Below are 17,696 nucleotides of genomic sequence, written 5' to 3'. Positions count from 1 at the left end.
GCCTAGTGCTTAAAAACATAGTGTGATGATCTTACTTTATTGCTAAACATCCATTCATAGATGTCTGATCATCCTGCTAGTTCTACCAAGACAGAATAATAAATGCCCTAGAAAAAGAGCAAAAGTTTTGCTGCATTGAATATATATGAGTCCCAAAGGGATATTTTTGCCTGACTTCTATATTAATGTTTTTTTCTGAAATATTTTGTAACCCTCTTTGGAAAACATAATTTCCCAGACAACATGCAACTGCTAAAAAAGAAAAAATTAAGATATTTTGATCATAATATTTATAAGTATTTGATTTATATAAAGACATTTTTACTCACATTTGTAATTTGTGCATTATATTTCAGTGTGCCTTCAAACTTTAATGCCCTGAAGATATTTCCTGGACTGGTGTGGTATATGTATGTGTGTGCGTGTGTGTATGTGTGCATGTGAGAGAGAGAGAGAAAGAGATTGATTCCATTTTTTTAAAAACATGTTATGGTAAAATACAGATAACATAAAATGTACTACCTTAATCATTTTTAAGTATATAGTCCAGGGACGTGAATTCCTTTCACATTATTGTGCTACCATCATTACCATCATCCACAGAACTCTTTTCATCTTTTAAAACTGAAACTCTGTATCTGTTAGACAATAACTCCCCATTTATTCCTAGACCTTGGCAACCACCATTCTGTGTTTTGTCTCTCTGAATTTGACTACTCTAGGTGCTTCATTTAAGTGGAATGGTATTTGTCCTTTTGTGACTGGCTTATTGCACTTAGCATAATGTCCTCAAGGTTTTATCCACATTGTTTCATGTGTCCAATTTTCCTTCCTGTTTAAGGCTGAGTAATATTTCATTTTATGTATATCCCATATTTTGTTTATTCACTCATCCGTAGATGGATGCATGGTTTGTTTCCACATTTCGGCTCTTGCACATAATGCTGTTATGAATGTTGGTATACAGATGATAGATTTTGTCTTTAAAAACTTTATTATAGGCATTTTCAAAGATATATGAGGAAAGAATAGCATAATGAACTCTGATGGTATTCATCACCCAGTTTTAATAATTATCAACATTTTACTGTTTTGTTTTATCCTCCCCTTCAACTTTCCTTTTTTAAAAGTATTTAAAGCAAATTCACAAAATCATATCATTTCACTTTTACATACTTAAATTTTCCTTTCGTGTATAAGGACTTTTAGAAAACTTAACCATAGTACCTACTGCAAGGTCCTTAGTTCTATTTATTGCTGTGTTACCTGTTAAACCTACCGAATAAATTCTCAATTTCAGGTGTTTTGTTATTTTAGAATACAGATTTATAGATCACATATTGCAGAGGTTTTGATTTTCCTTTGACATATTCTACATCCTTTTTATACATTTTTCCTGTGTTTTCTTTAACATATTAATCATAATCATTTTGAATCCATGCTTGCTAACTTTAATATCAGAGTCATCTCTGGTTCGCTTCTGTTGACTTTAATCTCTAGATAATTGGTCACTTTTCCTGCTTCTTCCCATATCTAGTAATTTTTCATTGTATGCTAGATACTCAGAGTGACATGTTGTAGACTCTGGATTATGTTGTTTTCTGTAGTGCAGAGACTGTTTTGGATTGACTTGATTATACTGAAGCTTGATTTTTAGGCTTTGTTAGGGTGGTTCTATTTTAGTTTTGCCCTTACTCCAGTGGCACAGCCCTCATTTCTAGTGTCTTGTCTTCTGGAGTCTCATTTGAGTGCCTAGAACATTCACCAAGGTCTTTCCTTGTAAGCTGACTCTGAACTTCAGCATCTCATGAGCACTGTGTAGCCTCTAAAAATTTTTTTGTAGCTTCTATTCTCCCAGATATCTTTTCTGCTAAGCCTCCCATAGTCTTGCTTTGTATGTGTTAACTGGGCAGCTGGCCAAGGACCCAAGTGGAATTTCTCTGTTAATTTTTGATGTTCCTTTTCTGCTTCTTTGTCCTTCTCTGCAGTCTTGCCACCCAAAGTCTAACTTCCTTTGTAACCCCCTTGATCTGTTTCCTCTGCCCTGACCTACTTCTCTTTGATAGGCTTCTGTTTCCCTAGGTTGTGGTTGGGATGAACATGGGGTTCACCTCCCATGCTTTCTTTCTCTGAAGAATCATAGCCTTTTGTTGGTTATTGTCCATTGTCTGCAAACAGTCCAACTTTTATAGTTGGTTAAAGTGGGAGTGTAAATCCAGTATCATTTACTGTTTCATAATTAAAATTAAAGTTAACAATACCATTCTTACACCCTACAAAATTAACATTATTTTTTCACTAAAAGACAGGACAGCCTTGACTGGTGTGGCTCAGTGGATTGAGTGCCTTGCAAAGCGAAAGGTCACTGGTTCAATTCTCAGTCAGGGCACATGCCTGGGTTGTGAGTCAGGTCCCCAGTTGGGAGCATGCGAGAGGCAATTGATCTATGTATCTCTCACACATTGATGTTTCTCTCCCTCTCTGTTTCCCTCTTCCTAAAAGTAAATAAACAAAATCTATTTTTAAAAAAGTTTTATAAAGCTCTTACGAAGTTTCCTATCAACCTTTGACCTAGTGTTTTAGCCACTCTTATTATTTAGTTGCCTAGATATATTATTTCATTAGAAGTCGCAGAATGGTTATTTTCTAATTTTCTCATTTTTTTCTACATTTATTAGTTATAATTCTTCTGTAAAGAACTTTGTCTATAAACTATGTAGAAACTATAGTAGAGGCAAAATAAATGCTTGATTATTTTCCATCATTTATTAAATTTCAGAATAATAAATTGTCACCCTATCAATCTCCAGTTGTGACCAATGAAGTTGATTTTATTTATTTTGCAATATCATTATGAACTTAATGAATTTTAATACATTTGATGTGTTTCAGTCCACTGAGTCATTCTTTTGATGCTCAAATTATTCCACTTAGCTAGTGGGAGCCTTTTCAGGTTGACTCCTGTATCCTTTCCACATGGTCCCAAGTCTTTGATAGCTTCCTTGCTTTTAGGTAAGATGTCCTAGGCTAGCTTGAACATTTCCTGTCCCCGACCTAGCATCAAACATTTCTCCTAGGATTTCTGTTTCCTTCAAGTGGAAAACAGAATTTAGAAGCCCTATGGATGCTCATTGTTGCTACTGGGTTGTCTTCACTTAGAGGCCTTTTCTGCCATCACACAGAGGTAGGAAATATGTGTTTTTTATCTAAAGAAAAGTAAAAGATGAGTTTGAACTAACATTCCAATTGAAATTTGAAACTCCAGTGCTTTGAATTACCTACTCAATATTATGTACAGAGTGGGGCAAAAGTAAGTTTACAGTTGTTTGTATGGAAAGTAATATAATAATAAATAATACAAGAATAAACTGTTTTGCATACTCACAACTGTAAACCTACTTTTGCCCCACCCTATATTTATACCTTTTTTCTCTGGCTGAAAAATGTGGTTCCAAATGACATTACTATAATTATATACATATTATGAGAGAATGAGGGTAAGATTGGTTCAAAGCAATACTTATATTATTACAAATATTTAAGAGACTACTGGTTCTTTTTGTCCTTAGGATATACCCCATTAAGGATGCACAGGAAATATACTTTATTTTATTGTTACTTAAAATATTATTTCCAGCCTATATAATTTATTAACTGATGTCACTCCAACAAATTCAGTTTTTAGAAACTATTTTGTTTGAATCAATTTTGAATTGTTTGGGGTTAAGACATTACATGTTTTTAAGGTAAAACTGTAAAACAAGGTACATTCAGAAAAGACTAGCTTCTACCCCTTTTTTATTTCCCTATAAATAACCATTTTTAAAAGTTTTTCAGGTAATATTACTCCTTTTGGAAAATAAAAACACATACATACATATGAATATTTGTATTTTCTATTTCCAAGACAAACGGAAGCACACTAAGCGTATTTTTCTACATCTTTCAGAGGTTTGTGGATAGAAATCCATCCATGGGTCAGGAATCCCTGGTCTAGAAGGGAAGGCACACATGTCAAGAAATCATTGTAATACAGTTGTTCACTGATGATGTAGAGATATATAGACCAAATGCCATTCAATACAAATTATGGAGCAGTTCTTCTAGGGTAGGTGAGTAGATTAGGGAATGTTTCAGAAAAATGACATTTGAACTGGATTGTAAAGAACAAGCTTGATTCAAGCCTGCAGAAAATGCTAGGAATCAAGAAACATCCTCTGTACTACAAAATTAACAACTCTTCTTTGCTACTAGTATATTGGTGCAGTATGAGAAACATTTGCACTACATCAGAAAAGTCTGAATAACATTCTTTAAAGACCTTTTGGAATATATAGGATCCTGTCTCCTAGGCTGTCTGGGCTGATACTTAGTCTAGAAGTATTTCCTAAAGAAGTTATAAGAAAAGAAATCCTCCTTTATACATTAATGTGATGTAAATGAACTTTGTATAAAAAGAATAGCATGGTTTTTAATGAAGAAAACATAAACAGTGCTTAGTTTACAAACTCTGTTTAGTGGGAAAATGAATAAAAATGTTTTTTAAAAGTTTATTTTGTTACTGTAAGTGTTTTACAAATTGTGTTTTCTCAAAATCCTTAAGGAAGAAGTTTATGTTTTTTTGGAATAGATAAGAATATATAGTGTGCTTTTTTATATACCTGCAGGAAAACTCAGTAATGAGTAATTCCAAATAATTCTGTATCTTGATGGCAGTGGTTGTTCCACAGATGTATACGTGTGATAAAATGACATAAAATTACACACAGTGTACCCATGCCAAATTCTAGGTTTTGGTTTTTAAAAAGATTTTATTGATTTATTCTTAGAGAGAGGGAAAAGGAGGGAGAAAAAGGGAGAGAAACATTGATGTGTGTGGGAAAGAAACATCAATTCGTTGCCTTTCACACACATCCCAACCAGTGATGGCCCTCAGTGCCCAGTTTGGGATTGAACCAGTGACCTTTCACTGTGCAGGACGATGCCCGACCAATTGAGCCACACAGGTCAGAGCTGATATTGTTTGAAGTCATGTAAGATTTAACTATTGGGAGAAATTGGGTGAAGGTTACATGGGATCTCTGTATTATCTTTGCAACTTCCTATGAATCTATAATTATTTCAAAATAAAAAGTTTAAAAAAGAAAAGGATTGTTACTAGTAGTGGCTGTTGTTTTGAGAATAGATTGTAGGAGTCCAAGGGCAGAAACAGACTAGTTAGTAATATTAAGAGGCTATTAACAATAATCCAGGAGGAAGATAACGGGTCTTGGAGTAGACTTGGGGGCACTATAGTGGGATGGGGTAAGGAATAATTGAAATCTGGATCTGCTTTGAAAGTAGAGTTAATAAAATTTGCTGAAGGGATTGGATTTGTGATGTGTGAGAAAGAGAATGACGATGGCAAGATTTTTGGCCTGGACACCTGGAAAAGAAGAAAATAGGTAGTAGCAAGAAGCCACAACAAGTAGAAGCTTGGTATGAGGTAGTTGGATTCTTTGCAAGGGAAACTAAATAACAAACCCTCTTGCTCTAGTCTGGCAACGTGGGGCCTTATAAGAGTTAGGGACAGTATGATATTAAAGTGCACTCTTTTTAACCTGTTCCAGGGCAGCTTAATTATCTTGGCCTTGTTCTGGCTGTTTTGGAAAGAAGAATTTGTTTGATAAGAATTCATCTCCATGGGTGTAGAAAGAAGAAACTTAGAACAGAATGGCAAAGCAAAGAACCACTTGCTATGATTATCTAGAAATGGCAGACATTTCTTCAGGTAGCACGTATGCCACCTTTCCTTATTCTAGACTAGATTATTTCTTCACAGTAAAAGATGAAAAGTTTCTGCCCTGTTGCTTGACCTCCTGTCAGGCTATTTTCATTTTAAATTAGTGTTTTGGATCAGTTAGGAGTTGTAGGTTTAGCAGACAAGTGGAGATACTGTCTGTTTATAGTGGAACACTGACTTAAAGAAATGTTGGCTCCCCACCACTATCCTATTAGTGGCATGCCTCTGACACTCCAGTGAAGCTGGGCTGGGAAGTTAAGACTGCCTGAGGTGTATTTTTACTCTTTGAAAGGTTAGAATCTAAATGTATCACAAGCTCTTCCTTCCTGTGTCAGATTGGGACAGAATTACAAACAGTGAATTCTGAAGCAAACTTTATACATGCTGGCGTTCTAATACTTTTGAAACTTCAGAACTCAATTTCTCTACTTCTAATAATATTCCTCATGAGGTACAGAAATCCCTTAGTGTCACTAACTTCTTTTTATTTTGTGAGAAAGAGCAGATTAAAAAAAGATTAAATAAATCTAGTGCCAAGTAGTTTATGGTAATTGGAAAGTGAGAAAGAGAACTTAGACTCCTTACTTTCAATAAGAGCTTGAAACAACAGAACCATTTTCTCCTTTTTACTGAGTTACCTCATCCTTGTCTAGGGTGAAATGGTTGCAGTGAAGCTGTGATGGAGAAAAACTTAAAATTTGCCTGAGACATATAGTGGCAACTAAATAGATAAGTAGTTAATTGATAGTGAAAAAGAACTTAACCATGAGGGAGTTTATGCAAGGGGGGTAATTGAAGATTGTCTAGACTGAGGTAGGGGAGAATGTGGGCATAAAGGAAGCTAGGGTCCTGGGTACAATGTGGGTGGTTTGGGACTGAAGGTGAGGGTGACATCTTGCCTAGTATTTAGGAGAACTGGCTCATTGAACTGCTTGTAAGAAGCAGAACAACTCTTTAAAGTTCCTTGCAGCTGGGGTTTATTCTGACAAGACTTGGAATATATTTTACCTTAAATATGGAGTGGTCCAGGAGCCATTTTGTTTCATTTGCCTTTCTGATACCTCAGTATTTATTCAAATACTGTGACTTGGTGTTAAGTCCAGTCTGGGCTACTGCGCTGGGTTTCTTAACTGAAAGTAAAATAATCACATTTGAACTTGAAGAATTTTTGCTTACTACCTATAGTGTACACATTACATAAAACAGCTATTTGTCTATGGGCAGCTAGAAGGCAATTTCAGGAGGGACTGAAAACGGCTGCAGGCTGCTGGCCTCCTGGCACACCCACAAGACTCTGTAGGTTTATACTGAAAGCAAACTAACAGGATAGAGGGTAAGGGGGGTAATAAGATGGGAAATAATAAAAGCAGAGAATAAAGTTTGAATGACATTGAGCCATTAAGATGGTCTTGTATTTGGAAAGGAGCACAGTGCTTCCAAAGAGAGAATACTTGAGTGAACATCAAATACAATGGCTAGGAGAAAACATCTGATGTTTGCAGCCAACACTTTTTAAAAAGTGATTTTTATATAATTTTTTTCCCAAATTTTTGAAGTGTATTTTAACAGACTATAGGCAGAGGGGCCTAAAATGACACATCCCGTTATTATAATTAAGCTAAGGAGAGGATTACTTGAGCTACTTCCCAAGAATGTTAATAGATTTTAGTCATCCTTGATTAGAGTTTATTAGTTTTTCCCAATTTTGTTACCCCCTCCTCCCTGCACCCTACCTACCCTACAGCATTTCCCCTAGCCACTTAGTACATGTCCGTTGGTCGTATATATGTTCTTTGGCTTCTCCATTTCCTATACCATTCTTAACCTCCCCTTATTTTGTGCCTACCTCTTATTATTATGCTTCTTATTCCCTATACCTTTTCTACCCATTCTCCCCCTCCCCTTCCCCACTGATAATCCTCCATGTGTTCTCCATTTCTGTGATTCTGTTCCTGTTCTAGTTTGCCTAGTTTTTGTTTTTTAGGTTCAGTTGTTGATAGTTGTGAGTTTGTTGTCATTTTACTGTTCATATTGTTGATCATCTTCTATTTCTTAGATAAGTCCCTTTAACATTTCTTATAATAAGTGCATGGTGATGATAAACTTTAACTTGACCTTTTCTGGGAAGCACTTTATCTGCCCTCCCATTCTAAATGATAGCTTTGCTGAATAGAGTAATCTTGGATGTAGGTCCTTGCCTTTCCTGACTTCAAATACTTCTTTCCAGCCCCTTGCCTGTAAGGTTTCTTTTGAGAAGTCAGCTGATAGCCTTATGGGCAGTCCTTTATAGGTAACTGTCTCCTTTACTCTTGCTGCTTTTAAGATTCTCTCCTTATCTTTAATCCTGGGTAACAATGATGATGTGTCTTGGTGTGTTTTTTCTTGGATCCAATTTCTTTGGACTCTGTGGGCTTCCTGGAAGTCTACTTCCTTTGCCAGGTTGGAGAAGTTTTCCTTCATTATTTGTTCAAATAAGTTTTAAATTTGTTGCTCTTCTCCTTCTGGCACCCCTATGATTCAGATGTTGGAGTGTTGAAAGTTGTCCCAGAGCTTTCTCAGCCTCTCATTTTTTTGAATTCTTGTTTCTTCATTTCTGTTTTGGTTAGGTGTTTATTTCTTCCATTTTGTTTCAAATCCTTGTGTTGAGTCCCAGTTTCCCTCCCCTCACTTTTGGTTCCCTGTATATTTTCCTTTATTTCACTTTGTATAGCCTTCAATTTGCGACCAAGCGCAATCATTTCTGTGAGCATCCTGTTTACCAGTGTTTTGAATTCTCCATCAAATAGGTTGGCTATCTCCTCATCACTTAGTTCTTTTTCTGGAGTTTTGATCTGTTCTTGCATTTGGGCTATATTTCTTTGACTTGGCACACCTGTTGTGTTGTAAGGGGTGGAGCCTTAGGTATTCACCGGGTATTCTTAGGTAGTGCTCTCTGTGAGGGGTCAGAGAGGGAACACTGCCACTTGCTGGTTCTGCTCTAGCCCTACTTTCCATCACTTCCTACAAGTGGATTGTGGCCTTTCAGATGCTGATTCGCACATGGGTGGGTTTGTGTACATTCTAGGATCCTGTGGGTCTCTCCCACAGACTCTCCCATGATCCTGAGAGTTTCTCCCACTGCCACAACTACTGCAGATTTTCACATCCAGAGGTTTTGAGTCTTTAGTTGCCCATGCTGAAACCCTGGGTTTTGTGGTCTGTCTCCTTCCCAGTGGTTCTTCCCAGCTTATCGGCCCACAAGTGTGGGACCAACTGGTCCACCAGCTACCTCCTTGGCTGTGCATCCTCTCCACTCCAGCTGCCCATCTCTGCCCCTTCTAACAGTGTGGATGAATGTTTCTTTAACTCCTTGGTTGTCGAACTTCCATGAAGTTTGAATATCTGGTAGTTCTGGTTGTTTTTTGTTTTTAAGTTTGTTGTTGTTGTTCTTTTGGTTGTGCAAGGAAGTGAAGCGTTTTCTACCTATGTCTCCATCGTGGCTGGTACTCCTGGGCTGCTTTCTCCAAATCCCAGGCATATCAGTACATGAGCAGATCCTTTATTTTGTTCTTTATAATGAATATTTGTACTTTAATGACAGTTACATTGCAATTTTTACCCTAAAAACGGTAGAACATTTGGTGAAGATTAACAAACCAGAAATGACGATACATATTCTAAAACGTTCTTCTAGAAGGATACAAACTACTGATTTGTGTTGTGCATTCGAATTAGGAGTAAAATGATTTGTAGATTGTCATTCTGTTCCTGTATGCATTATACCACCTGAAGAGAGTCTCTATTTCTGACAGGATAATATTAATCTTATTCTCCAAATGAGCACTCAGCATATCTTGAAGATCAGAAAGAAAGCCTCATTCAGTGTTGCTATGTTCACAGAGGATAACATTTATTCCTTGGGAAGCAGCATCTAAAATGTCATGATGGGACATCTCACCTGTGAGGTAAAGGTTGGCTTCTGTCCCCTGCAGAACACTGCTCCCAGAACCAGCACACAGAGCCACAACTTTGACTTAGGATGCTAAGGTTCTCCCTACCCCAAGAGGTGAATATGTGACAGTTTAGGTGCCTTTTGATTCGCTCAATCATGGTTGCCAAGGAGACAGGTTCATCCAGTGTGCACAACCACCCCATTCCAGTGTGCAGAAGCAGAGGCTTTTCCAGTGACAGAATTTCAGTCTGATAAAGCTGACTGTTCTGGGAAAGAAAAGCTACCACCTGCACCAATGCCTGCTGATTATAGTTCAAACTGATCCGTGTTTGTTCTTCATCATCAGTCCTAGCAGAAAAAGAGGTAACAAACACCTGAAATTCCTTTCACTGTAGAAATGACTTTGTTCAGGTCCTGGGTGTGGTCAACATTAAATTCTAGTCTATGTGTTCCCTCTGTTGGGTAGTTAGGTGCTTTGGAAGGACGTATGGGCCTGGAGGTGCAAACTCCCAGCCCTTTAGCCAACTAGCTGTTGACTCCCTGGTGTGCAGCATCAAAGGGTGTGTGAGGAGAGTAAACAGCAACTCTGTTCTCTAGAGCCCGGATCACCAGGCGCTCCTTCCAGGTTTTCCAGGTTATGCATTTCATGGGTCGGAAAATAGGTGGATGGTAGGAGAGAATGAAATCAGCCTTTTTTTGCAGCGCCTCCTCCATCACTTGTTCGGTCAAGTCATTGGTCAGGAAGAGTGTGTTTATAGTGTGTGGTGGGCTTTGTTCCACCAGTAGTCCAACATTGTCCCAACTCTCAGCAAATGAGAGGGATTCAAAGTCATTCAAAGAGGAAAGGAGAGCCTTCAAATCCATGCATGAACAGGAAGGATTGTGTATCAGGGATTGAACAAGCCAGACTGTTGTGGGGAGCAGTCATGTGTGAGATGACAACATGCAGAAATCAGGTAAAACTGAGTATCTGGAAAGACTCTTCGAGCATCACTTCCAAACCGCGCAGTACCTCAGAGCATTGTGGGAGTAGGCTGGGGAAGCTATAATTTTTATTTTTGTAACTGTAGGGATTCTGTAGGTACCTTTAGAAAAAAATACTGTATACTTTAGGCTGTTTTACCCACTGTGCTATCATAAATACCTTTTAACCAGAACCATGTAACAGTAGCAAGTGATTTATACACTTTTCAAGTGCTACAGAATCCTAAAAACCTTATGATGTATTAACCCAATTCTTAAGTACTCTCTATATAATATTGCATAGACATGGAAAAAAATAGCTTTTTAAGTCTTTCAAGTTATATGTGACAACTCTTAATCACAATTAAAGTTTATGCCCAAATACACTATTTTTTCTTTGTCATAGCACATAATAATTTTTTTTCCTATTTCGCAGATCAGGAGTGGGGATATTGGCTGTATAAACGATTTGTCCAAGGACAACCAATGTGTCATTGTAGAGATAAAACAGAATTGAGCTACATTCCACCAGCTCCTGGCCTGTGTATAATTTTGAGAACTTTCCAGTCATTTTAAGAAAATAAAGTACTTAGAAAATATAAAGTTTTTTTAATAAATGGAAATCACTTATTTTGCAAATTACTAAATTAATCTTTCTGTTGTATTTAAGATGCTCTTTGATGTGTTCTGGTAATTAGTATTTACTGCCAGACAAATGTCTCTTGGACATTTTAATTAATGGTTGGCTTGGCCAAATGAGCTTGTAATGGTAAACCTTCATAAGGGTTTATTTTTATGTTTCTCAAGAATAGCTGTCTCTTCAAAGTGCTTTAATTAGACAAAGTTTAGCAGCTAAAACATATTATTAGAATAATTAGGCCTTGGGTTAAGAGAAATAGAGTAGTCAAAGGAGCAGGTACTATTAGAGAATGGCCTTTTGAAATAAAACATAGTATTGTACATCTTATGGGTGTCCAGTTAACAGCTTATATTAAGTTACTATCCCTAGTTGGGACTTTGTGTTGTTTAAAATTCACATGACAGGTCTCGCCAGAAGCCTAAACGCACCAGAGTGTGAGCTCATTTATCACCACCTCTAAACTCCCATAAAAAGCTGTATTCTTGTCCTCTTAATTTCTAAACTGAAGACTACTTATATTCTTTTTTCTTACTAAATTGGTAATCTTGAGCATAATAATGATTGTTTTTGAGTGAAATGTTTTGAAGGTCTTGTGTGTGGATCATTGATAACCCTAATAATTATAACAATTCCTTTGAGGGGTTTTTCTTAATAATTTAAATGATTTACTCATAAGACACTGTTATTAAAATTACTATGTTTTTGGTTTCTAAAATTTTATGTTCTTTGTTGTCAGAATTTAGTTTAAATTATTTGAAAATCTGCTATGAAGATGGATTTCATTTAGTTCCCCTTCTTTATGCTTCCCTTCTATTTTTTGCCCTAAGCTCTTAGTCTTAGCAGTCATTACTAGTACATATGTTTTATCCTAGACTTCCTCTTTGTGATGAAGAAAAGATATACCTGACTGGTCCTATAGATGATTGAGATGACGCCAAGGCAATTGGGTAGTATTACTAAAACAACTATTGTTAAACAATAATACACTTATTTATAGTGTTCTAACTTTCTACTTTTCCGCTATCTCAGGATGCTTATGATGTCAAATGTGTCCTTTTCCCAGCTAGAGCAGTGGGTTTAAAGATAGTTCTGATGAAACTATTAGAAAGTTCAAACAGAGAAAATTACATCATTTCTAACCCCATTAGCTGTTGTGACCTGTATATAATTTGTTGGTTACATGAAGAACTGGGTTAAGGATATGTATGTCATTGCTTCAGTATAAATCTACCACCACTGTTAGTAAAAAAGTACATAAAGAACTTAGGGTACTGGTTATGGGTCAATCATGTCATTTTTAAATATAGAAGATAGCTTGATTCATGGTATTAGAAAGTTTATAACATGTAAATTCTTTTGCTGTATACCTTAGTTAGCAACATAGCCAATGACATCATTCCATTTAAAGTAGTAGAAAATGCTCTTGGTTTTATATTGATGTTATCTGTAAAAATAAATAATATAGTTATAAAAATATTTGGTAAGCACAGTAAATGCAGATGTAAACATGTAGGCATATTATTATGCATTACAGAGAATAGTCACCAAATAAATACGTTTTTATGTCAAATTGTAAAACTTTGATAAAGCTGAAGAGATATTAGCCTTAAGTGTATTGTGACTCTACTTTTGACTCACCTTTTAGCACAGGAAATATTGCTGATACTTCAAGTGTGTATTTGCTGTGTATATGTAAACTCCTGCAATGGGGATATGAAAAGGAAGGTATTAAGTGTTATAATCTTTGAAAAAATACCACTATATCCCTCAGAACTCTTTTTTTTTTTTAATTGAGGTAGGGCAAGTGTATTCTTATGCATGTGTAAGTGTAACAGGATTTCTACTTAAAATAATTTGGGCACTGATTGCTAGTGAATTTTTATAGATACAAACCAGGACTGTAACTGTGTTGTTTTCTATTTTTTTTTTTTCACTTGTTTTAACTAATTCATTTGGTGGACCTCTTGTATCCCTCCTTACATCTACCATTTGGAATTATACTAGTGTCTAAAATGAGAACTGTGTTCTTCATCACAGACCACCTGGTGGCTCATGGTAGAATGGCAGAAAAGGAGGCCCGTCGGAAGTTCAAACAGATCGTCGCAGCTGTCTTTTTTTGTCACTGTCGGAACATTGTTCATCGTGACCTAAAAGCTGAAAATTTGCTTCTGGATGCCAATCTGAATATCAAAATAGCAGGTGAGAGGTGTGTTGAGGGTGTGAAATAAGAATGAAGGAGCATTTCCTTCAAGGTTCTTAGGGCAAGGGATTGTCTATTTCCATCTACTCAGGAAAAAAAATATTGTCAAAATAAAGGGTTTTTGTGTATGTTGCTTGAAAATAATAAATTTTCAAAATACACTTATGTTATTGGCTGGGAGGAAAGAAGGAAAGGGGTGATATTTAAAGTTTTATTTTGGTTGACAGGTCCCTTTTAACTGATAAGGAATAAAATATAGAAAAAGTAGTAAGAAACCTGCCAAAATTGTATATCCTCTCAGCTTCACTTGAGAAGGTTGATTTATTTCACTGCTAATGGAGAGCATGCTTATTCTAAAGACTTCAGTTTTTATGATAATTTAGGAAGTGACTGCAGATAATATAGAAACTATAAATATGAAAAATTAACCATTTTTAGAGGGGGGAAATGGGGACATCTGTAATAGTGTCAAGAATACAAATTAAAAAAGAAAACAAAATTAAAAAAGGTGTCATTTCAAGAAAAGAGACCATTTTTGTTTTCTGATGGATTTTAGCATTGCATTACATGTCTCCCATCTCCCAGATAACAATGGAGGGAGTCTCATATAGAGTACTCAAGTTATATAGCTAGAATATGATCGCCTTAAAAAGCCAACTGAAAGGCAATTCGGAAGATTTCCCTCTTTAATCGGGTAGGAAGTGAGAGTTCAGTTTATGCTATATTACAGATCAAAGTACCTACATGTACCTTTGCAGGCTGGTGATCCTTTGCTCAGTTTCTTTTGTGTAGAAAAGTCTGTTCCCTTTCCAGGCTCTACTTTTACACCCTTGGAACATTATGTTCGCTTTTTATTTTATCTAAGTCAGGCTGATGGGTGCACTCTTATTTAAAACTCACAGAGTTCTAAGCTCTTTGAGCCCTGCACTTGCTCAGTATATAGTGTAGGAATTGATTCTTTCTTATCTTCCATAAAATCACGTTTTTTCTTTGCTTTTCTGTCTGTTTGTATTCCCCACAACTCTGTAAATGTTAGCAGTTCCCACAGAAGTGGGGAGCATGAACAGGCTGGCAATCTCAAACCATTTTTTGTAATTGTTTGTTGTAATTTCCTATTGTTGCTATAACAAATTACCACAAACTTAATGGCTTGAAACAACACAAATTTATTATCTTACAGTTCTGAAGGTCAGAAATCTGAAATGAGCCTTAAGAGGCTAAAATAAAGGTATTAGTGAACTTGTTCATTCTGGAGGTTCTGGAGAATCCATCTTTTTGATTTTTCAGCTCTTAGTGGCTTCTGCATTCCTTGGCTTTAGCTCTTTCTCATATCTCTCCACCTCTTGCTTCCAGTGTCACACCTCCCACTCCTAATATCTTTCTACTTTTCTCTTGGGAGGTCTCTCATGATTACATTGGGCCCTCCTGAATAATCCAGGGGTTTCTCCCTATCTCAAAATCCTCAACCTGATATGTCTGCAGAAGTCCCTTTTACTACATTGGGAACACATTCATTCACAAGATCCATGGATTAGGACATATATGTCTTTGCTGTTACCCTACTACAGATGTTATGAGTGGGTACTTTGGACTGTTGATTAGGGTAGTAAGTTAAAAGAAAGCCTTCTGTTTCTTCTGCAGTTTTGTTCTACCCCCAATGACTAAAAGTTAAGGATTTTTTAATGCTTTCTTGGTTCTTGATTTTGGATTTAGAATCTTTTTAATTTGATTCAGGAAATTTGTATAGCTTTTAATTTTTGTATTGAGAAAGCAAATGTAAAAACACTGGTCAGTGATAATTGAAATTAGAAATTCTACAGACAAATATTTGGGTAAGGAGATTTTTCAGTGCTTTTCTTTGTTAATAGTTAAAACAAACCCATGAGGTCACAATAAGTTTCTACCTGCTGGTGTATAGTTACAGACTTCTAGGGGTGCTGGCAGCCAGCCTTGGGCTCACTCTTTATTAACACATACTTTGGCAAGATTTTTAAATTCATTAATCCAAAGTCTGTATTTTGATTATTTGTTTTTAGAGAAAAGCAAAAAATAAATGAATAGCTCTAGTTTTGTGCCGTGCTGTAATATCTAACATTGTCTTTGCTTATGCATTCTTTGCTACATGCCACCATTATCAAGTTTTTATTTATTTTTTTAATATATTTATTGATTATGCTATTACAGTTGTCCCATTACCCCCCCTCACTCCACTCCATCCTGCCCACCCACTCCCTCCCACATTCCCCCCCTATAGTTCATGTCCATAGGTCATACTTATAAGTTCTTTGGCTTCTACATTTCCTACACTATTCTTACCCTCCCCCTGTCTATTTTCCACCTATCATTTATGCTACTTGTTCTCTGTACCTTTTGCCCCCTCTCCCCCTCCCACTCCCCTATTGACAACCCTCCATGTGATCTCCATCTCTATGGTTCTGTTCCTGTTCTAGTTGTCTGCCCAGTTTGCTCTTGTTTTTGTTTTAGGTGTGGTCGTTAATAACTGTGAGTTTGCTGTCAATTTTACTGTTCGTATTTTTTATCTTCTTTTTCTTAGGTAACTCCCTTTAACATTTCATATAATAAGGGCTTGGTGATGATGAACTCCTTTAACTTGACCTTACCTGAGAAGCACTTTATCTGCCCTTCCATTCTAAATGATAGCTTTGCTGGATACAGTAATCTTGGATGTAGGCCCTTGCCTTTCATGACTTGGAATACTTCTTGCCAGCCCCTTCTTGCCTGTAAGGTCTCTTTGGAGAAATCAGCTGACAGTCTTATGGGAACTCCTTTGTAGGTAACTGTCTCCTTTTCTCTTGCTGCTTCTAAGATTCTCTCCTGTTTAATCTTAGGTGATGTAATTATGATGTGCTTTGGCGTGTTCCTCCTTGGGTCCAGCTTCTTTGGGACTCTCTGAGCTTCCTGGACTTCCTGGAAGTCTATTTCCTTTGCCAGACTGGGGAAGTTCTCCTTCATTATTTGTTCAGATAAGTTTTCAATTTTTGTTCTTCCTCTTCTCCTTCTGGCACCCCTATAATTCGGATGTTGGGATGTTTCAAGATGTCCTGGAGGTTCCTAAGTTTCTCCTCATTTTTCCGAATTCTTGTTTCTTCATTCTTTTCTGGTTGGATGTTTCTTTCTTCCTTCTGGTCCACAGTGTGGATTTGCGTCCCAGTTTCCTTCCCATCACTATTGGTTCCCTGTACATTTTCGTTTGTTTCTCTTAGTACAGCCTTCATGTTTTCATCTAGTTTTCGAACAAATTCAACCAATTCTGTGAGCATCTTGATAACCAGTGTTTTGAACTGTGCATCCGATAGGTTGGCTATGTCTTCCTCGCTTAGCTGTATTTTTTCTGGAGCTTTGAAGTATTCTGTCATTTGGGCCATTTTTTTTTTTTGTCTTGGCGCTTCTGTTACTTTAAGTGGCGGGGCCTTAGTTGTTCACAGGGGTGGGTAACCCTGGTCTCTGCGCTGTGACGAGGTATGTGGGGGAGGGGCCGAGAGGGAGCAATGGCGCCCGCTCCACTCTCCACCAGATTTCAGTCACTCCCTCTGCTACCCACAATCAAATTGGGCCCCTCTGGTGCTGGCTCCTGAGTGGGTGGGCTTGTGCACACCCTAGGCCCCTGTGGGTCTCTGCAACGACCTCTCCTGTGAGGCTGTGAGTCTCTCCTGCTGCTGCCCCAACCCCCACGGGTGTTTTCAATCAGAGGTTTGAGGCTTTATTTCCCCTCACTGGAGCCCTGGGTTGCGTGGTCTGCTTCGCTCCCCGCCGTTTGTCCCAGTTTATCTGTGCGGAGTGTGGGGCCGTGGGGTACTACCCGCTGCTCTGCCTGCCCCATTCTCCACCACTCTGAGTCCGGCCCTCTCGGTTTATCTGTGCGCGAATGTGGGGCCACAGGGTCTGCTAGTGGTCAGACTGCCTGCCCCGTTCGTCCCACACTCCGCCAGTCTCAGTCCCACCACGGCAACTCGAGTCCTCTCCTCCCCGGCTGCCCTTCTCTGCCCCTCCTACTGGTCTGGATGAATGTTTATTTTTTATTTCCTTGGTGTCGGACTTCCTTGCCGTTCGATTTTCTGTCAGTTCTGGTTGTGGGAGGAGGCGCAGTTTGTCTACCTATGCAGCCATCTTGGTTCTCCCCCATTATTAAGTTTTTAAGTCATTGCCTGAACTTCCTTTC

At 37.6% G+C, this 17,696-nt stretch overlaps 1 protein-coding gene and 1 pseudogene across 7 annotated transcripts in view; one reads left to right on the top strand and one right to left on the bottom strand.

The window, feature by feature from the left end:
- The window catches only part of SIK3 (SIK family kinase 3), a 307,559-nt gene that overhangs the window by 197,782 nt on the left and 92,081 nt on the right, over positions 1-17,696 (top strand). For all 7 annotated transcript variants that reach the window (XM_045204075.3, XM_053925710.2, XM_053925708.2 and 4 more), the window contains exon 4: positions 13,354-13,515. In XM_045204075.3, coding sequence (XP_045060010.2) covers positions 13,354-13,515 — 162 coding nt within the window. The remainder of the gene's footprint in view (positions 1-13,353; positions 13,516-17,696) is intronic.
- On the bottom strand, positions 9,324-11,877 carry LOC112314368 (NIF3-like protein 1 pseudogene; annotated as a pseudogene).

Source organism: Desmodus rotundus, chromosome 5 (assembly GCF_022682495.2).
Source record: "Desmodus rotundus isolate HL8 chromosome 5, HLdesRot8A.1, whole genome shotgun sequence".
Taxonomy (NCBI): domain Eukaryota; kingdom Metazoa; phylum Chordata; class Mammalia; order Chiroptera; family Phyllostomidae; genus Desmodus; species Desmodus rotundus.
Note: the sequence above shows the minus strand (reverse complement) of the source record. Positions and strands in the feature narration are given on the sequence as shown.